General features: G+C 41.6%; 1 protein-coding gene and 1 non-coding gene across 2 annotated transcripts in view; one reads left to right on the forward strand and one right to left on the reverse strand.

Moving 5' to 3' along the window:
• Positions 1-22218, reverse strand: part of LOC122023024 (MADS-box protein AGL71-like) — a 37231-nt gene that overhangs the window by 102 nt on the left and 14911 nt on the right. The window contains exon 2 of the mRNA XM_042581124.1: positions 44-524. Within this exon, the coding sequence (XP_042437058.1) occupies positions 44-524 (481 nt within the window). The remainder of the gene's footprint in view (positions 1-43; positions 525-22218) is intronic.
• LOC122025933 lies at positions 21515-21620 on the forward strand. The gene has a single exon (XR_006123937.1). It is a non-coding gene; the product is annotated as a small nucleolar RNA R71 (small nucleolar RNA).

Below are 22218 nucleotides of genomic sequence, written 5' to 3' on the forward strand. Positions count from 1 at the left end.
AGAGAAGGCGGGGAAAAATAAGAATAGTAGAACCTTTAGTTACTGAAAGCGGTGGGAAAGTAAATTCAGGAAGATTCATCACAAAAGTAGGATCGGGGTTGATGCTCGGAAGGTAAGGGGTTTCCAGTGATTGAGAAGTGGAGGAAGTAAGAGCAAGATATAGAGAAGAGAGAGTAGGCTCCGGAGAAGAAAGGGGGATATCCTCTGTCGACGTTTCCTCGGGGGTAGTAGTAGCCCATTTTTTGGGACGAGGTGCTAGTGTCAAGTGACACCCTGGGCGTTTCCTGGTAGGAACAACCTCAGGTTCTTGCTCCTGTGTCTCTTGAGGAGCATCTACTAGAGGTATGTTGGTGGATGCTTCCTCAAGAGTAGCTAGAGAAATATGAGCCAGAGTTGTTGGGTCAGAGGACTCAGGTAAAAGAGTATCAGATGCTAAAGCAGCAACATTAAGCTCTGCCCTAAGCTCTTGCTCTTTAGTCGACACTTTCTCATCATCCAAATGGATTGCATTATCAACCAAAGCTCTGTATAGAGTATCCACTCCAACAAACAAGAGAGCATTTTCGTTAGTAAAGGAATGATTGTTAAGAACTTCGAAACTTACCAAAAGAGTACTGTAGGCTCTTTTGAACGAGGCTTAAACCAAAAAGGTATAATAGGTCATCGCGTATCTACCGATGAATATAAAAATGATGTCCTAATAATCTCTTAGAGTATTCAGAGAAGAGAGGTTGTTGGTGAAGCTCCCTTACATCATGAAGGGGAAGAAGAGAAGATTGCCACTTAGTAGACCATCCAACAAGACTAGGAAACTAGACAAAGAAAAAATAGGATTTCCAACCCTTGATAGAAGAAGACATTTCTTCAAAAAAAATACCATTCTTAGGCGAGATTGAAAGAGGAAACACCCTGGTTCTGACTTCTTGGGATAAGAAAACATAAAAATGTTTTGAGAAGTAGGAGGTATATCGAAAAGGTGAAACATCATGTATAATCCACATAGGTATATGAAAGCATTTAGAGCAAATTGCTGAAGAGAGATACCAAAATACTAGCTAATATCTACCAAAAACTTGGGAACAGGAAAACGTAGGCATGCGATTAGCTTATCCTTGTAAAAGGTGATACAATCATCAGGAGGAAGATAAGGGTGAGCATCAGGTGGTAGAACCCTAATGTGGTATCCCTCAGGGATTTCAAACCGAAAGCGAATAGAAGTTTGGTCGACGGAGGTGAAGGAGGAACAAATTTGAGCATACCAAGGGAGTAAAGATTTGTTGGAGCAATCCCAATGGTCCGCGGGACCATGTGTTTTGGTGTTTGGGCAAAGGGTTTAAGTTAGGTTCACCCTTGTATTTGATATGTGTATTTGAGTTGTGCAGGTTTGCAGGATACACATATGACTCAGGTTGATGGCTTCGGGTCCGGTGAAGGATGGAGCATCCGAGGGACCGTGGACAAGGCAGCGAGGACAAGGGCCGAGGGAAGCGACTTCGAGGCATACGCGAAGGATGGCATTGGGTACGAGCCGCGGGCTTGAATGCATCCGAGGGACGAGAGCCAAAGGAAGTAGGCTTGAAGGCAAAAGGTCAAAGCTGCAAAGGAAGAATCAAGTGAGTCATAAGGGTGAGGGTACGAGTGCACGAGAGATTGTACTCGGAGTAAAATCCTAGTTTTTAGGGTTTTACTGTAGCAGTACTGTAGTGTTACTGTAGCAGTACTGTAGCGCTACTGTAGCAGTACTGTAGCAGTCGACTGCATGTTTTAGCAGTCGACTGGTGCAGTCGACTGGCATCGAACAGAATGTGTCTGATCGTTGGGATGTAACGTCGAATTTCCACAGAGGGCGTCGACTGCATGTTTTAGCAGTCGACTGGTAGGCGGGGTTTTTCAACCGTGGCCTATAAAACCAAAGCTTGGGAGCTTGGTTTGAGTTGACGAAATAGAGGTGGTTAATCTCTATTAGTAGTCTACTTGTGCCCTAGCGTCAAAAGAGTTCTTGTGAGGGTTGTGGTGAGGTTTCTCCACCCACAAGGAGCTACGTGAGCTAGCCGGAGTTTGCCGGGAGTAATCCACCGAAGGATCGGATCGTCCACCTTACGGACAGCCGTGGAGTAGGAGCCTAATCTCCGAACCACGTTAAATGATCGTGTCAATTGGTTTGCTTGTCTTTCTCATTCTTAGTCTTTAGCTTGTTTGTATTTGTATTGTTTGTATTCCGCTGTGCTAACAAATACGTAGGAAGCGCTTATTTGGGGGTGCCGTCTATCCAACCCCCCTTCAAGCCGGCCGACCGATCCCCAACAAGTGGTATCAGAGCAAGGACGCTCTCCGTTGGACTAACCGCCAAGGAAGCACAAGATGACCGGCTTGATAGAACCGCCAAAGCTTGAAGGTAGAGGCTTATGGGACATCACGTATTGGATGATGAAGATGGAGGTCTTCTTCAACACGGATTGGGACACCATGTTGGTGGTCAAAGAGCCGTTTGAAGTCCCTAAAGACAAGAAAGGGAAGAAGCTCCGAACACGACATTGGACGGAGGAGCAAACCTCACGATCGGAGGCAAACTCAAAGGTAATAGCAATTTTAATTGGTTTATTGCCTCCTAATGTGATAAGTGGTGTAGGTAAATATGAGAACGCCCATGAATTGTGGAGTAAAGTGAAGAAATTTCCATGGGAGGAATTTTTGTCTACACAAGAAGAAGAAGAAAAATCCGAAGAAAGTGATGAAGTGGTCCAAGAGGAGAAGGAGGACCAATCGGATGTGGAGCCCAAGGAGTTGGGTTTAGTAGCTCAAGAAGAGGAGGTGGAGAAAACGGAAGTTGAGTCACGCTCAATATCCGAGGAGGAAAAGGAAGATGAGTCATCATCTACATCCTCAAAGGTTGAAGAAGAATCCAAGACAAGTGAAGAGGATGAAGAAGAGGTCTTGGAAGTGGTCAACCTAGCAAGCACCTCCACCGAAGTGAAGTCAAAGGACCATATCACTTGCTTCGGGTGCAATGAGAAGGGACACTACAAGAGTAGATGTCCTATGGGTAAGAAAGAGGTAAATTCTAAACCCATTCAAGTTGATTTGAATACTAATGTGGGTTGTAGAAATGATGGTGCCAAGAAGAAGAAGGAGAAGAAGCACATTAGATGCTTCACTTGTGGTGAAATAGGGCACTACCACACCAAATGCCCAAAGAAGAAAGATCTCAAGAAGTTGGCGCATTTGAAGATGTGGGAGAAGAAGTGGAGGAAGAATGGAGGCTCATGTCAAGGGGGAGCTCCAAAGGTAAAGGGTAAGGTAAACCCTAATTTAAATTTGAAGTCAAATTTAAACTCCTCCATGCATGCTAGGAAAAATAATGTTAATCATTATATGCCCATGCAAAATTTTGGTTTTAAATATCATGATAGAAATAGGGTACATGTAGATCATAACCCTAGGAGACTTATACATGATAGACCTAGACACGTTAAATTCTCATTACCTAAGGAGAAGAAGGTAATGGAGACCCAAGGCATTAATCCCAAGAAGGGGAGACATATGCCTAGAAAGGGTAGGTCTAGGAATGTCCAAGGTGGACATGTTGACTCTAGGTTTAGGAACCTAGAAAGGGAGAACCAAGCTTTGAAGGCAAAGCTTGATGGTTTGGAACAATTCCTTAAGAGATTCACTATTGGATCTAAGGGATTAAACATGGTGTTGGGTAGTCAAAAACCCAACAATGATAGATCGGGTTTGGGATACCGATCTAGTCCCTCCATGGCCAAGGAGAGATCATATGCTAGGGTGGCAAATGATCATGGCAAGGGAGAGTCCTCCAAGGCTAAGGGAAAGTCTTATGCTAGGGTTGCATATGACTATAGCAAGGAGAAGTCAATAAATGGCAAGGGAAAGACATTTAAAGGTAAGGAGAAATTAACCAAGGACAAGGTGTCCAAGGTTAAGAAAGTTAGGTTTGTAGGCCAAGTGTCACCGGGGGTGGACCGATGCGGCCTAGCCATTGTGGATGAGTCACCTAGGGAGGTGACTAAGGTTAAGAGCTCTAGGGGGAGCTCAAAGAGTCAATTTGGGACCCATGGCCAATGGATCTCAAGGGGGTTTTACTTGGGAGTCTAGACAAGCCATGGAATGTGCCAAGTGGTTTGGAGACGGACTTGAGTCTCAAACCTAGGGTTTTGGCACAATTAGTTTATGTTTCATGCAAGAAATATGACAATTGGAGTCATATAGCATGAAAATTGGTTTTGGATGTATAAATGCCATATAAACCAATGCTAGGGATGCATTGTGGGTTAATATGGGCAAATACATCAAGAGGAAGCCAAAACTAGGACTTTAGGTCAAGGTTCAATTGAACTTTTTAGCTAGTTTTTAGTTTTATGTCAATATTCGGATTTGTGATAAATATATTTTTATATATATTTTTCCCAAGTATACATTGATAAAATAGACCTCTCCACAAAATTTGAAATTTTTTGGAAGTCTGTGGAATTTCTGGCGCATTTCTGAAGTTGGCCAGAAAAGGCTGATTTTTCATGAATAGTGTAGCAGTCGACTGGTAACAATGGATTTGAGCACAGAATGTCTCTGTAAGCTCGTTTTCATGGGGGCAGTCGACTGGTACTTCTGCAATCGATCGATACCAATCTGAAAGTGTTTTCAACACTAGATTTTGACCGGGTCACTCATATAGATGTATGGGATCCATGGGTGATACATACATGAGTTTAGGGTCATTTGATGACAAGTTTTCAATAATTGGGATATTGTTGGAGAACTTTTTGGATGTTAGGCAAAGGGGGAGAAGTAAGGTTTAGTTAGGAAAACCTGAAAGTACCTTTGTGAAGGGGGAGCCTTGGGATAGGTTCTTAAAAAGCCCGTTGTAAAAATCCTAGCTCAATGAAGAGCTTAGGTAAAGGGGGAGCCTTGGGATAGGTCCTTCAAAAGCCTTATGTGGAAAATCCTAGCTCAATGGAAGCTTAGGTGTAGGGGGAGCCTTGGGATAGGTTCTTAAAAAGCCCTATGCATTGTTTCGGCGGTTGCCAAGTGTGTAGCTTTGGCAACGTAAGTCCATTTGGCGTTGTAAGTCCAAGTGTGTAGCCTTGGCATCGTAAGTCCATTTGGCGTTGTAAGTCCAAGTGTGTAGCCTTGGCATCGTAAGTCCATTCGGCGTTGTAAGTCCAAGTGTGTAGCCTTGGCATCGTAAGTCCATTCGGCAGTGTAAGTCCAAGTGTGTAGCCTTGGCAACGTAAGTCCATTCGGCGGTGTAAGTCCAAGTGTGTAGCCTTGGCAACGTAAGTCCATTTGTTTTAGCATGTTTATTTGCTATATGTTTTCCCTAACTTAAACGTATTGCCAAACACCAAAAAGGGGGAGATTGTTGGAGCAATCCCAATGGTCCGCGGGACCATGTGTTTTGGTGTTTGGGCAAAGGGTTTAAGTTAGGTTCACCCTTGTATTTGATATGTGTATTTGAGTTGTGCAGGTTTGCAGGATACACATATGACTCAGGTTGATGGCTTCGGGTCCGGTGAAGGATGGAGCATCCGAGGGACCGTGGACAAGGCAGCGAGGACAAGGGCCGAGGGAAGCGACTTCGAGGCATACGCGAAGGATGGCATTGGGGTGAGCCGCGGGCTTGAATGCATCCGAGGGACGAGAGCCAAAGGAAGTAGGCTTGAAGGCAAAGGTCAAAGCCGCAAAGGAAGAATCAAGTGAGTCATAAGGGTGAGGGTACGAGTGCACGAGAGATTGTACTCGGAGTAAAATCCTAGTTTTAGGGTTTTACTGTAGTAGTACTGTAGCGCTACTGTAGCAGTACTGTAGCACTCGACTGCATGTTTTAGCAGTCGACTGGTGCAGTCGACTGGGGCAGTCGACTGGCAGCGAACAGAATGTGTGGAATCGAGCCGTTGGGATGTAACGGTCGAATTTCCACAGAGGGCAGTCGACTGCATGTTTTAGCAGTCGACTGGTAGGCGGGGTTTTCCAACCCGTGGCCTATAAAACCAAAGCTTGGGAGCTTGGTTTGAGTTGACGAAATAGAGGTGGTTAATCTCTATTAGTAGTCTACTTGTGCCCTAGCGTCAAAAGAGTTCTTGTGAGGGTTGTGGTGAGGTTTCTCCACCCACAAGGAGCTACGTGAGCTAGCCGGAGTTTGCCGGGGAGTAATCCACCGAAGGATCGGGATCGTCCACCTTACGGACAGCCGTGGAGTAGGAGCCCTAATCTCCGAACCACGTTAAATGATCGTGTCAATTGGTTTGCTTGTCTTTCTCATTCTTAGTCTTTAGCTTTCGTATTTGTATTTGTATTGTTTGTATTCCGCTGTGCTAACAAATACGTAGGAAGCGCTTATTTGGGGGTGCCGTCTATCCAACCCCCCTTCAAGCCGGCCGACCGATCCCCAACAAGATTCTTTAGCCATGTTAAGAAATTAAAGTACTTAGAGAGTAAATGACTTACTGAATCCTAAGAGAGAAAAAGTCATGAGATGAAAACAAGGGAGATGAGGAAGCGCGGGTCACTAAGGGACATCGAGAGAAAGGGAATCGCCAGAGAGTGATAGGAAGAAGATGAACAGCAGAAGGTTAAAAAAGATTTAGGGTTTTAGGATGATCTAAGGATCACTGTACAAATAAGGTGGACTGATAAAGAAGAGTCGTTGATTCATCAAGGAGAATGTGCGATGTTACACAAGCGAAAAGTGTACCCGGAGTTACTTATACAAAAGAAAAAAGAAGAATACGTGGCGCTCGCCCAAGAAGGGCATTTATGATAGACAGAACAAGTCGAATCATACACTGAACCACCATATTTTCAAACATTTTCTTTCCATTGAAGGACCAATTACTAGTGAAACTACTTTAGAAAATCGCGTGAATCTTAAAATATACCAACAGAATTTATAAAGTAGAAAAAGGCCCTGATTTATTAAAATCTCGACTGAATGAGTATGTAGGAGAAAACCCTTAAGACCGATCGAACCCATACTAGGTTGGACGTACACACAGGGTTCCTCATCAGATTAATACGCACGCGACCAATCTCAAGAAATGAATAAATAGTATAATCAAACATAGATACAAAATCTCACATTATCATTAGAAGTATAGTCATAACTCTTAGACTTTTGAAAATCCTCCATAAACAAATACAGCATATAAACAAATTTCTATTAACTTCACTTTCCTAGAGCTACTGGGTTAACCCAGTCATCCCAAGTAGGGATGTATGCTAAAGTCACAGCCTGAACAAATCTCGGAAGAAAGGGGATGAACAAGTTGACTCCTTATCACATTCTGTGGGATGAAAGCAAATTTACCTAGTGTTATTACCAATAAGAAAATCTGTCATCCAATAGAATTTAACTTTTATTTGGAACCACCAAATTGTTCTTCCCATATCAGGTGAGGGCGTGTAGTAGAATGACACCCTAGACAGAAGGAAGAAGTTCGTTCGATCCTCTGGTGCTTGCATGATTGACCCTCTGAAACATGTGACTGAAAGGTCATCTCTAGCCTAATCTGATCTAACTCAGCTTGTAGAAGATCCACCTTTGTCCTTTGCTAATCTAAATCTTATTGTTGTCCTGATATCAGTAAACCATCTACATGAACTTTCCTAGTCAAGACGGTTATCTCTAAAGTGTGTTGGGCTTTTAAATCTTCCAACTCCTTAGTTTTTTTGCTTCAACTTTGAATAGACTCTGTTCCTCAAAGCCACTTCTGATTGGACTTGTGATTGAGCTACTAATAAACGTACTTCTTGTTTTCTTTGGTGTGAACGATGTAGATCTAGAGCTTGCATGGCCTCAGCTAAGGGATTTTCCTTCTCATGTAGCAATTGATCCCAGAGGGGAAGATCAAAAGCCACAATTCCCAGTAAAATCCTTAGAAGGGAGTAGAAAAAAAAGAGTAAAGGTTGATGTTGTAAGGGGTAGGATCACACCTCTATTTAACTTGTTGGAGGTGTCACGGGATCATTGTAGCAGGAGTCATGAGATCACTATAGAGAATCGCAGAAGGATAGAAATAAGCTTAGGTCTAGTCAGTCAGCTATACCTCCTTCGGCTAGACTTGAAGGAGAGGCTAGTGACATGGGTTATGCTAGATGGGTCAAGCAAATGAAGGAGGAATTTATGTCCAGAAATATAGGAGAGGTATAATCATCGGTCGAACAAAGGTCGGATGGTTGCCTTTGTGTCTATATACTCTCGGTCGGGCAAAGCCCGCCCGAGCATAAAGGCATTTAGCAAAAGCCTTATTTAATATTCCCACTATCTTACCAGTAGACCGTACGCCAAACGAGCACCCTCGCGCTCATATATGCTCGTTTGGGTAAAACCCGCCCGAGCATAAAGGCATTTAGCCTTATATAATATTCCCATCATCTTACCGGTCGACCATAGGGCGAGTGATCGCCCTCGCGCTCATATATACTCATTCGGGTAAAACCTGCCAAGCATAAAGGCATTTAGCCTTATATAATATTTCCATCATCTTACCGACCGATCAAAGGCTGAGCGAGCACTCTCGTGCTCGTATATGCTCATCCGGGTAAAACTCAGCCGAGCATAAAGGCATTTATCCTTATATAATATTCTCAGCTTAGTACCGGACGATAGCAGGCCGATAGAGCACCCTCGCGCTCATATACGCTCGGGCGGGCAAAAGCCGCTCGAGCATAAAGACATTTAACCTTATATAATATTCCCACCATTTTACCAGCTAACCGCAGGCCAAGCGAGTGCCCTCGCACTCGTATATACTCGTCCGGGTAAAACTCACCTGAGTATAAAGGCATTTAGTCTTATATAATATTCTCATCATCTTACTGGCCGACCGTAGGCTGAGTGAGCGCCCTCGTGCTTGTATATGCTCGTCCGGGTAAAACCTGCCCAAGCATAAAGACATTTAGCTTTATATAATATTCTCATCATCTTACCGGCCGACCGCTGGCCGAGGGAGCGCCCTCGCGCTCATATATACTCATCCGGGTAAAACACACTCAAGCATAAAGGCATTTAGCCTTATATAATATTCTCAGCTTTGTACTGGCCGATAGCAGGCCGAGCGAGCACCCTCGTGCTCATATACACTCAGTCGGATAAAGCCCGCCCGAGAATAAAGGTATTTAGCCTTATATAATATTCCCACCATCTTATCGGCCAACTGCAGGTCGAGCGAGCGCACTCGTGCTCATATATGCTCGTCCGGGTAAAATCGGCCCAAACAAAGGTATTTAGCCTTATATAATATTCTCATCATTTTATCGGCTAACCACAGGCCGAGTGAGCGCCCCCACGCTCATATAGGCTCAACCGGGCAAAGCCCGCCCGAGCATAAAGAAAAGGATCCACAAAAGATATTCTTGACAGCATATACGACCGGCTTGACTGATCGACCGATATATATTCAGCAGGAAGTATTCTTAACAACCTATACGGCCGACTTGAATGACCGACCGAGATATATTCAGCCAGAAGTATTCTTAATAGCATATATGACCGTCTTGAACGACCGGCCGAGATATATTCAGTAGGAAGTATTCTTAACAACCTATGCGGCCGGCTTGAACGACCGACCGAAAACTATTTAACAGGAAGCATTCTTAATAGTATATGCCACCGGCTTGAATGACCGGCCGAGGTCTATTTAACAGGAAGCATTCCTAACAGTATAGGCTATAGGGAGATCAGTGTCCAACTAGAAGAGGGTGTTGGATAGCTAGGTCACCCCCAAATCGATTGCTTCTCCTACAAAGTTAGTGCGCAAGCGGAAATACAACTAGCTAATGAAAACAATAAAAAAAGAATACCAAATCGCTAACAAGCTCGATGTAACGTGGTTCGGAGATTGCTTGCTCCTACTCCACAACATGTCCTTGAGGTGGACGAACCCTTGATCCTTCAGTGGATCAATCCCTGGTAATCTCCAGCTAGAGCTTTCTCCTTCTCGGTGGAGCAAACCTCTCACAAAGGATCTCTTCCTCTTTACAATGATGAAGTTTAGGTTTGGGAGGAAGAGAGTAGACTTGGAAGCTTTGGGTAAAGACTAAGAGTTATTCAATAAGCATGAGTAACATCCTTCAAACCCCAAAACTTTCCTTAAATAAGAGGAGAGAGTTGATCAATATATCAACTCATTTCGTCACCAATCGACTAACAAAACCATCAGTCGACTGGTGCTACCATTGGAGGTAGCGAATGGCTACTTCGCAGCACCAACGGTTTGCCAACGATCATTTACCAATTGACTGGTAAAACTATCAGTTGACTGGTAGCTGCACCAACGGTTTGCCAACGGTAATTTACCAGTCGACTAGTAAAACTACCAATCGACTGGTAGATGCTAGCTGAGCGAACAGAATGCTTTTGTTCGCTCCCAATCGACTGCACCAGTCAACTGCACCAGCTGACTGATCCCAATTACACACTCATCCTCTCCAGAGTCGCCCTTGAAAACTCTCTTCCTTAGCCTTCGTCACTCAGATGCACCCGAGCACGTAGCTCCTCTCCGTGCCATCCTTCACGTTGCCTTGAAGTCTGCTTCCCTCGGCTCCACTCCATTGCTCCTCGTCCGACGGTCCCTCAGATGTCTTCCACAGCATCCTTCACCGACTCAAGGATCCGAGCCCTAGGATGAGCTTCCCAAGTTTAGTTGCACCAAGCTTCTCATGTGTGTTTCACCAAGTCCTGCAAGACTCAAACACACATATCAAACACATATGAAAGTCTAACTTAAGCTCTTTGACACACACATCAAAACCATGATCGTACAGATCAAACCTAGGTCGATTGCATCGACAATCTCCCTCTTTTTGATGTGTGGCAATATGTTTAAGTTAGGCATAAATAACAACATGAAAATTTCAAATAATATGTAAACATGAATCATAATACCCAAGCTCCCCCTTAACATATGCTCTCAACCTTAATTTTCTAGGTTTGCACATAATTAGGTTTCTAACTTAAAACCTTCCCTTTTCTCCCCCTTTGACACCATCAAAAATTGTACCAAACAAGTACACACCCTATGGTATTAATGAGGACTTACAAATACCCAACATCAACTCTTGAAAGTGCTGGAAAATAGGTACCCGTTGACTGCCATCTGTTGTAGTCGACTGGCACATTATTAATCTGAATTTCAGCCTTTCGAAGCCAACTTCAGAAATGCATAGAAAATTCTAGAAAATTTGGAAAATCATGAAATTTTGAAGACATATTTATTTTAACCCCTCTAACTAGGTAAAATATGTTTTCATAAAAAAAATAATTATATTTTTAAAATTTTAACCAAATCTTAAAAACCTTGAAAACTCTCAAGTTTTTATCAATTTGAGCCTTAGTTTTGCAATCATATACTTCAACATAACTATACCATAGTAAATAAATAATAGAATTGTTTTCAAAACATTTAAAATATCCAACTATGATCTATGGGCAAGATGTCCATTAATTAAACATTTACTTTCCCCATAGTTGGCCTATGATCATTAAAAATTGATACATTTCATAACTCATCAAAATGCCATAAGCATAAGTTAATTATTTGTATCATCCTATCATCTCACATCTATGTTTAGAAAATAATGCAAATTATTGTGAGATAAAGGTAACTTCTGCTTAGCCCTCTTGATCATGAATTTTTATCAAGGTTAAGTGATCCCCCTTAAGGTCTCAAATCAACCATAAAAAAAAATAAAATTATTATTTCAATGGTTGACTTGACCTAAAGTCCTCTAACACTTGAGGATTGATTTTGGTACCCAATAGAAATTCTTTCTAATTGGGTTAACTAAATATTCCTTGGGGATCCATTTTCTATCTATGGTCTTATTTTTTTATTGCCCCCTAGCAAGTAGACAATGGTAGGTCTTTTCATTGTTGGGTTCATTGTATCCTAACCCATTTTTCTTAAAACTTGCCCTTTGGCTCCCAATAATCATATTTAGGGTTTTAGAGCCAATTTCAAATTTTCTAAGGGCATTGGTAAGGTATTCTACCTTTTCCCTTAAAGCCTTATTTTCTTCTTCTAAACATGAATCATTTAAATTTGTAGAAGAAGCATGCATAACATTGTCCTTAGAACACATGGATTCTAATTTTTCATTAAGCATACAAATATCATTTTTCAAATATTTGTTCTTTCTTTTTTCCTTAAACAAATCATCATTTGTACTTGAAATAATTTTAATTAAAACATGGGGAGGAAGATTATGTACCTCACTTACCGAGAAGTCCGAATCCGATGTTTGACCTCCCCCTTCTCTTGAGCTCCCTTCTTCATCTTCACTTGGGCTCCTTCCATCTTCTTGTTTGGATGAGTTGGAGGCTACATCATCAATTCCTATTAGAGAAAAATGGGACACATGATGCTCTTCTTCCTCCGATGATGATGGATTATCCCATGTTGCTTTTAGATTGTGAGCCTCCTTCCCCTTTTCTTTTGTCTTCTTCTCCTCCTTCTTCTTTCCTTCCTTCTTCTTCAAAAGAGGACAATCATCTCTTATGTATCCTTCTCTTTGGCAATTGTAGCAAATGATCTTCCTTGTCCTACTTTTGCTTCTTGAACTTTTCCTAGCATGGGATTTGTTAGATGAAAAAATTTTAAATGCTCTTCTCATTTTTCTTACCATATACGCCTCTTGGTCACTATTCATTGAGGCGCTTGATTCTTCAGAGTCAGAGGATGGTGGGGATGAAGACTTCTTTTTCTTATCCTTTCCCTTGTTTGCCACAAGGGCTACTCCTCTTGATCTATGGGCTTCTCCATCTAGCTCTTCAACTCTAGTTTCGTGGAGCTCCATTGTTGAGAAGAATTCATCTAAAGAAGATTTCTCTAAATCCTTTGAAATGTAGAATGAATCTACAATTGAGCTCCATGTTGCGGTTCTTGGGAAAGCATTGATGGCTTTCATTATGATGTCTCAGTTTGTAAGTGTTTCACCTACACTTGTTAGTCCATTTAAAATTTCCTTAATTATAGAATGTAAAATTGATACTTTTCTCCTTTTTCAAGCTTGATATTGGTGAGTTGAGTTCGAAGGAGGTCTCTTCTTGATAATTTTACTTCCGATGTCCCTTCATGAAGCTCCACTAGCTTTTCCCACAAGACTTTGGCGCTTGTGTAATTTCCAATCCTAGTCATGTCTTTTTGGGAAAGAACACTTAGGAGGTGATGCATTGCTCTTGAGTTTGCTACATGCTTTTCCCTTTGCTTCTTGCTCCACCTTACTTTCTCAATTAACTTATTGTCTTCATCCCTAGGCATCTCAAAACCATTTTCTATAATTAGCATTATATCGAAATCGATTTCAAATAATACCTCCATCTTCTTCTTCCACCAAGAGAAGTCTCCTTCGAATTTGGGTGGATGGATGCTTGAGCCGGCCATTTTGATAAGTGCTCTTCTAGGTGATTAGTCCATTGAAGGTTGTCCTCACTCTGATATGAATTGTAGGGAGATCGGTGGCTGGCTAGAAGGGGAGTTGGATAGCTAGGTCACCTCCAAATCAATTGCTTCTCCTACAAAGTTAGTGCGCAAGCGAAAATATAACTAACAAATGAAAATAATAAAGAAAGAATACCAAATCACTAACAAGCTCGATGTAATATGGTTCAGAGATTGCTTACTCCTACTCCACGACGTGTCCTTGAAGTGGACGAACCCTTGATCCTTCGGTGGATCAATCCCCGGCAATCTCCGGCTAGAGCTTTCTCCTTCTCGGTGGAGCAAACCTCTTACAAAGGATCTCTTCCTCTTTACAATGATGAAGTTTAGGTTTGGGGGGAAGAGAGTAGACTTGGAAGCTTTGGGCAAAGACTAGGAGTTATTCAATAAGCATGAGTAACCTCCTTCAAGCCCCAAAGCTTCCCTTAAATAAGAGGAGAGAGTTGATCAACATATCAACTCATTTCATCACCAGTCGACTGACTAAACTATAAGTCGACTGGTGCTACCGTTAGAGGTAGCCAACGGCTACTTCGCAGCACCAATAGTTTGCCAACAGTCATTTACCAGTCGACTGGTAGCTACTGGCCGAGCGAACAGAATGCTTCTGTTCACTCCCAGTCGACTGCACCAGTTGACTGCATTAGTCAACTGCACCAGTCGACTGCACGAGTTGGCTTATCCTGATTACACACTCACACTCATCCTCTCCAGAGTCGCCCTTGAAAACTCTCTTCCTTGGCCTTCATCACTCAGATGCACCCGAGCCCACAGCTCCTCTCCGTGCCATCCTTCACGTTGCCTTGAAGTCCGCTTCCCTCGGCTACACTCCATTCCTCCTCGTCCGACGGTCCCTCAGATGTCTTCCACATCATCCTTCACCGACTCAAGGATCCAAGCCCTAGGATGAGCTTCCCAAGTTTAACTGCACCAAGCTTCTCATGTGTGTTTCACCAAGTCCTACAAGACTCAAACACACATATCAAACACATATACAAGTCTAACTTAAGCTCTTTGACACACACATTAAAACCATGATCGCACCGATCAAATCTATGTTGATTGCATCAACATAGCCGACCAACATGAACGGTTGGTCAAGACATATTCAGGAAGAAGTGTTCTTAGCAGTATATATGACCAGTTTAAACAGCCGACAGAGACGTGCTCGGTAGAATATTTAGCGGGAAATATCTTCTAGAAGCTTCTTCAAGTATGATGGTGTGCCCCCATTATTAATACGAGTCATAAATGATAAAACAAGTACATTTGGGGTATAAAAAGGATTCCTTAAAGGATTATTACATTAAGTATCGAATATGATGTCATCTCCTAACAAACCCTAATGAACCGGGGACCACCTGTTACGCTCCGCAAGTGTACGGAAATGTCGCAAGTAATATAAAAGATTATCGTATCCACAGGGACTGGAATAAGCACTAGAAATGTCTCAATGCGAATTAGCTAAACAACTATCCAATCGTTTCAAAAGCAAAGTAAAGGTAAACAAATCTAATATTAGATATCAACAAACAAGAGTTTAGTGTTTTGGGTTATGATAAAGGGAGATTCTAGGAGTTTCGATTTCTTTGTAAGATTTCTTGAATGTAAATGGTTCACCAATTCTTATTCCTCAATTGCCAAACATGTAGAAAGTTGTCGGTTCCCTCTTGCAATAGACAACCGGCTAAGGACTGAGAAATGTATCTAAATAGGATTAATTAGACATGAACCTACGTTGTCCTTACACAGAAGCGCACCTATTACTATGCCTTCCTCGGATATCAACATAGAAGCCCACAACTTATTAATCTATAAAGATACAAGAAGCTAATCATAGAATCCATCCTACTCTCTTGAATATTCCTATTTCCTCTTCAAGATTATCTCTCAAACGTCCTTACACGGGCTTGCACCTGTCACGTGGATCCCTCGGATGATCGAGTGAGAGTTTATCCTTACCAAGTCCATAAGAAATCCAAACAATCAATCAAGAATGAGAATTAAGCACAAACCACCATCAATCATTCAAGATCTAATTGATACAAGCAAGATAATGTCATTGAAACAAGAAGATGGCAAATCCATAAGAGATTACATCAATCCATCATACAAATACTCCCTTAATCCTAGAATACAAGATCTACTCCATGAATCGAGGAAGAAAACCCGAAAGAATAGAGATTACAAGCATTTCTTGAATCCCCAATCCAAGAAAACAAGAAGAGGGGAAAAGAGAAAACTTATCTACGAAGAAGCCTTGTCTTCGGATCCAATCCTCGCTCCAGAGCCAGAATCGCCAAGAACTCCCCTTGAATCGCCCAGAAATCCTCCCAAGAATGGGAGGAAACCACCAAATCTTGCCTTCTCCCAAAGGGGGAGAGATCCCCTTTCAATTCATGAAGAAGGGTTTAAATAGAGGAGGGAATCGGGCACCACACGGCCCCGTGACACGGCCGTGTGAGATTCACACGGCCATGTCCCCTCTGGCCGACGGCAGTGTGACTCCACACGGCCGAACCCTTCGCTCGAATGCTACAGGCCAGATGGTGCATACGGCCATAGCTCGCTTGGTCTCGAAGTCTCACCGCCTGTAGATCCACACGCCATGTAAGGCTTCGCTGGTTGGCTTCAAATCTTGACACGGCCGTGCGAGGTTCACACGGCCATGTCATCTTTCTCTTCTGTTGGTGCCAAACTCCACACGGCCCTTGCTCCATACCAGTGCAGGGCCGTGTGAGGTACACGGCCCGGTGCTTTCTCCCTTCGTCTCCTCCAATGCATGCCCAAAGATGTAGATTCTTCACCAAATCGACTCCTGTGTACAGAAAATGCACAAAAAGCAGATCTCCGAACCAAAAGAGTAAATATGCTAAAAGGAAAGCTGGAAGTATAAAAATGCATAGATCAAGCATGCTCAAAGTATGTAAATGTGCATAAAAACATGCATAAAAGAGTATATAATCTACGCACATCACACCCCCAGACTTAAACCTTTGCTTGTCCTCAAGCAAAATGCTGCAGTCTAAATTCATATGTCCTACAACACATTCATAAAACCCAGTGCACTTTCCTAACTCTATCAAAAAGTTTCATTAACAAGCATGATCATGGAAACAAGTAAAGTATGGTTCAAGCATAAGAATCTTGTGCGCAGTGTAAAAGTAACTCAACACCCTTCAAGTTTCAATCCATGTCCTAGTCAAGTCGTCATCAAATTTGAATTCCTAATGTTTCCAGTGAAAGACAAGTAACCAGTGATAGGCACTTACTTACGATTCACTTGGTTCATATTTCTCAACTAACCCAAGGTCTCAAAGGTGTGCTCAATCTCAAGAGAAGCTAAACAGTCATTTCCCCAGTAACCGAACTCGGTCTCAAAGGGGTGACTTCCTAGATTCCACTCATGACAACTGTTTTTTATATCCCTTATTATTTTTTTATTATTTTTTTATTATTTTTTTTTTATAAGTGTTTGCATTGTGCAAAACTTATTCACAAATGTACTTTTAGCACACATGTTGGGATATTTTGAATTTTCTAAATGAGCTTTAATGATTTGAGCCTCATCCAGTAACCAAAATGAAAGTTGAGAAATCACCATGGAAACCAAGTACTAAGCAAACAAGATGAATCATGACTATTTCAATGACATCAACTATTCAAGCATCAAGCACAAGTGTAGTGAAGATAAAATCCTTAAGGTTGAACCAAAACTAAAACTCATCACCATAAGATTCTTAGCTTATTAATGCTTCCCAAGATAGAAAAAAGAACTACACAAAGTTTACTAGTAGCATCATGCGAACATCATGAATCGAGACAATAATCGTGCTAACATTTCACTTGAATCCAAGAAAGCATATAAGTGAAGATTTGATGTTCTCAAAATTTTTTTTTTGCCATGATTATTTCAAAAACAAGCAAAATAAAGCAACAAGCAAAGAAAATAAGAACCAACATGAAAAACTAATCAAAAACTAAAAACTGAAAACCAAACTAAACAATACATGACACCCCCCCAGACTTAAACTTTTCATCGTCCCGATGAAATCAGTATGGTGGAGGAGGTGGAGGTGGACGAGGGAAAGGAGGTCTACGACGTGGTTGGCCAATAGGAAAACTAGGAAAACCTGGAATCTCACCCAAGGATCTATGATACTCATATAAAGCATCAACTTGTTGGCTAGTAAGCATCATATTCTGCATAAAATCTCTTATCCTAGCCTGATCAGTGTCATAATCCTGCACAAACTCAGCCACTTGACCTTGAAAATTCCTCGTAAACTGAAAATGATTTTGTACCTCCCTAAACTGATCATCAGATAAAGAGAAGCGCCCCTCCAACATTTTTCGTTGGGAATCTTGCTTCTCATGAAGTGATTCTAGAGACGTACGAAAATATGAAAAATCAAACCTAGAAGATCCCGTGCCATATGCAAAAGAATGCCTAGCAGGCTCCATAAAACTAGAAGGCTGCATATGTCCAGATGACGAGGGTTCATTATGTGGCTCAGTGTCTCCAGGTATAGAAGGGTTATCCTCAAAATCTAACTCAGAAATTACCCAATTAGCCCGGTTACGAATAGTAGTTCGTTCAAGAAAAGGAAGTGGTAAAGGAGAACCACTCCTCCTAGGAAACGCGAAACCATTCTCATCCCGAACGATCATTTTCATAGCAAGACATGTATCAATATCAATCATGTCATTACCATGAATTATTTCCAACCCATCAACATCAAGATTTAAATTACAAGCTATTCGGGTAATCAAACCACCAAAAACAATTGATCCCGATGATGCCCTAGCTGATCTCAATAAGGTTTGAACAAAATGAAAACCAGAGTCAAATTCAACCTTATAAAGCATAGCCCATAAAGCATAAAGCTCTATCTTCTTAACCACCCCATCACTCTCTCCCCTACCAAAAATAGTTTTACTCATGACTCTATGTAGATACCTAAAGATGAGGTTTTGCATATGGGAGGCCTTAGCTCTTGAAGGCTCATAAGGTTGATCTAACTCAGTTATTGCATTCCAAAAATGATTCCAATTAAACCTTGGATCAAACCTACGAGGGCTACCGGTGGTTATTCCAAAACAAGAATTAAAGTCACTAAATGCCCATAGAAATTCTTGATTCATTAATCTAAAAGAGATTTTTCCAAAATAATCATCTTCATTAGTAAAATGGACATCCAATGAACTTAAAAATTCCAAAACAAGACGAGGATATGTAGGCAAATGTGTGTACATAATATCACTCCAATCCAAAAACCCAATCATCAAATCTACATCTTCCCTAATTCCAAGCATATCAAGAACAGTTGGGTCCATATATCTAGTACACACTATCTTTCTATTGACAAGAATTGCAAATCTAGTTACTTGATCATCATTTCTGAACACAATATTGAATTCATTGTCATTACCTTCGTTGCGTGAAGTCCTTTTGCCTTTGCCCTTCACTGGTTGTTTTCCTTTGTCTCTTGATGGCTCCTTCTCTTTGTCCCCACTAAATCCACCACCTCCTTTGCGAAATCTCTTCAAAATATTGGACATCTTGATGAGTTTAGATAGGGGAAGAATTATCTAGAGTTGTGGAACTCAAAGAACAAAACTTCAAAGAACAAAAGATCTTAGGTTAAGAGAACAAAAGTCCAAGTCTTAGAGAGGAGGAGAATCGGATCTAAAAGATCTTGAGAGATTAGAGAGGAGTTTTTAAGAAATTGGGAGAGAAAGATATGTTTTGGAGAGTTGGGGGTGTGCGGAACACGGCCAAGATCTGGCCGTGTGAGGTAGGAGGTAGACTTTAATAATTCTCCTACACGGGCCGTGTAGATCTACACGGCCTCCCCATCTTTCCTCTCGGGATTCTTTGCACGGGCCGTGTAGATCCACACGGCCTCCCCCTCTTCCTTCTCTGGATTCCTCGCACGGCCGTGTCTGGGACACGGCCTCTCCATCTTTCCTCTCGGGATTCTTTGCACGGCCGTGTCTATGACACGGCCTATACCTTTTTCTCCTCGGGAGATCCCACACGGCCGTGTCTGGATGACACGGCCCAAACACTTCCCTTCTCTGCAACCTTTGCCTGGCCGTGTATAGCACACGGCCTGACTCTGTTTTGCACCTAACCTGAAAACAAAATCAAAAGAATGCATCAAACTAAAAGAAATTACAATACAAATCAAAACTAACTAAAAGAACCCTTGGGTTGCCTCCCAAGAAGCGCTTGTTTAAGGTCTTTAGCTCGACCAAACTTAATCATTCGCTCCTTTTCATCGCCCTTGAAGGACAGATATACTTTTCGTTTCTGTTGGGAGATCTTCTCCCAACGTCTTCCACCACATTGTCTCCTTCATTTGGTGGCCTTCCATGAGGATGGAAATTCCATTCCTCAAGTTTATAAATGCTTGTCCTGCTACAAGCATTTAAAAGAGACGAGACATGGTTAGAGATATTAGATAAATCATATTCCAGCTTTTCCTTACCAATTACCAAAGAAAGCTTATGATTTTTTACATCAATTATAGCTCCAGCTGTAGCAAGGAAAGGTCTTCCTAATATGATAGGAATCCTAGGGTCCTCTTCCATGTCCAACACGACAAAATCTGTGGGAATAACATTCCCATCCACCTCTACCGGCATATCCTCTATAATACCTGCAGGAATGATCGGCAAGTTGAAGTGCCATAGTAGTAAGTTTAATGTTTTCGAGACCTAATTTATTACAAATTGAATAGGGAATGAGGCTAACACTCGCCCCCAAATCACAAAAAGCTTTTTCAAAAAATTCTTTTCCTATGTTGCAAGGAATATAAAAGCTCCCTGGGTCCTTCAGTTTTGGAGAAGTGTTCTTCTCAAAAATAGCACTACATTCCTCACTAAGCGCAATGGTCTCGACCTCTCCTCTTCTTCTCTTATTTGACATGAGATCCTTCAGAAATTTGGCAAATCTAGGCATTTGTAGAATAGCATCAATAAGAGGTACCTCTACACAAATTTCCTTAACCTTTTCTAGAAACTTGCCAAATTCTTCATCCTTCTTGAGCATTGTAAGTCTCTGAGGAAAAGGGTCAGCTTTGCTCTGATGGTTCAGTGGAAGAGTCTCTTCAACCTCAATGGTACTCTCCTCATTAGCTTGAATCTGATTCGGTATAGGAGGAGGGAGCTTTTCTTCTTTTTGTATCCCTTTTGAAGCAGTCACTTGGGAGTCTCCCAAGGTCCGTCCGCTCCTAAGCTCAATCCTATTGCAATGCTCCATAGGATTCACATCAGGTTTTCCTGGAAGTTGTCCTGGTTCTCTGGATGATGAGGAAGCTAGTTGGGCAATTTGACTATCCTGAATCTTTTGATGCTTTTCAGAATTATCCATTCTCTGAATGAGCTTTGCTATATCTTGCTTCATTTCATTCTGAGTTGAGATAATTTCTTCAAGCATCTTTTCAACATTTGACTTTGGTAAGCCTTGAGAAGATAGATGTTGAAAATTTTGTTGCCCAGCTTGAAAATTTGGTCTTGCCCCCATAGATGGTCCTTGATCTTGGTTATTTCTGTAAGAAAAATTTGGATGACTCTTCCATCAAGGGTTATAAGTATTTGAGTATGGGTTGTTCTGCCTTTGATTGCAACTCATGATTGCATCACATTGTTCAAGTTGATTGATTTGTGCAGTGATAGCTCCCAATGGACATGAGTCATTTGAATGCTCTGAACTCCCACATACTTCACAAGATGTACTAATAGCATTGACCATATTAGCACTAGTCCCCATATTCTCAAATTTCTTTGTAAGAGCGTCCAATTTTGCAGACAAAAGAGTAACTACATCTACATCAAACTTCCCTGATGCTTTAATTGTTGGGTTTACAGAGGAATAGCCACCACTTCTTTCATTTGCCCATTGATGATGATTTTGTGCTACACTTTCAATGATTTCTTCGGCTTCATCTAAGCTTTTGTTCATAAGTGCCCCTCCAGCAGCTGAATCAAGGGACACTTTGGTATGATAATTGATACCATTGTAAAAAGTGTGCAACACTAACCATCTTTCCAACCCATGATGTGGGCATTGTCTGAGCATACTATTATATCTATCCCATGCTTCAAAAAGAGATTCTGAGTCAGTTTGCTTGAAGCTTGCAATTAAATTCCTCATATGAGCTGTTTTGCTTGGTGGATAGAACTTATCAAGAAACTGTTGCTCACACTGCTCCCAAGTGGTGATGCTATTTGGGGCCAAAGAATTCAGCCATTGCTTTGCCCTATCTCTTAGAGAAAACCCAAATAATAATAATCTAACTGCATCTGAAGGAACTCCATTCATTTTCATGGTACCACATATTTCATAAAAGACCTCTAAGTGTTGATTAGGGTCCTCATGAGGTCCTCCACCAAATTGGTTCTGCTGCACCATAGATATGATTGCGGGTTTGATCTCAAAGTTATTAGCTTCCACTGAAGGTCTTGAAATACTAGATCGAAAACCTCTCACATAGGGTGCTGCATAATCCTTAAGTGGTCTATTTGCCATATTCAAATGTTCCTCTTCTTCAATTTGCCTTTGCAGAATTCTTCTTTTGTGGAAAGTTCTATCAATCTCAGGGTCAAAAGGAAAGAATTCCCCTGCAAAGTTAGATCTTCGCATACACAAGAACAAGATAGCAGATAGCAATTCGACACAAAAAGAAAAATAGAAGAATCAAAGATGCAGAATTGAGTTTGTACAAAAAGAATTAACAAGAAGTGAAAGTTATAC

This window comes from Zingiber officinale, chromosome 9B (genome assembly GCF_018446385.1).
Source record: "Zingiber officinale cultivar Zhangliang chromosome 9B, Zo_v1.1, whole genome shotgun sequence".
In the NCBI taxonomy this organism is placed as follows: domain Eukaryota; kingdom Viridiplantae; phylum Streptophyta; class Magnoliopsida; order Zingiberales; family Zingiberaceae; genus Zingiber; species Zingiber officinale.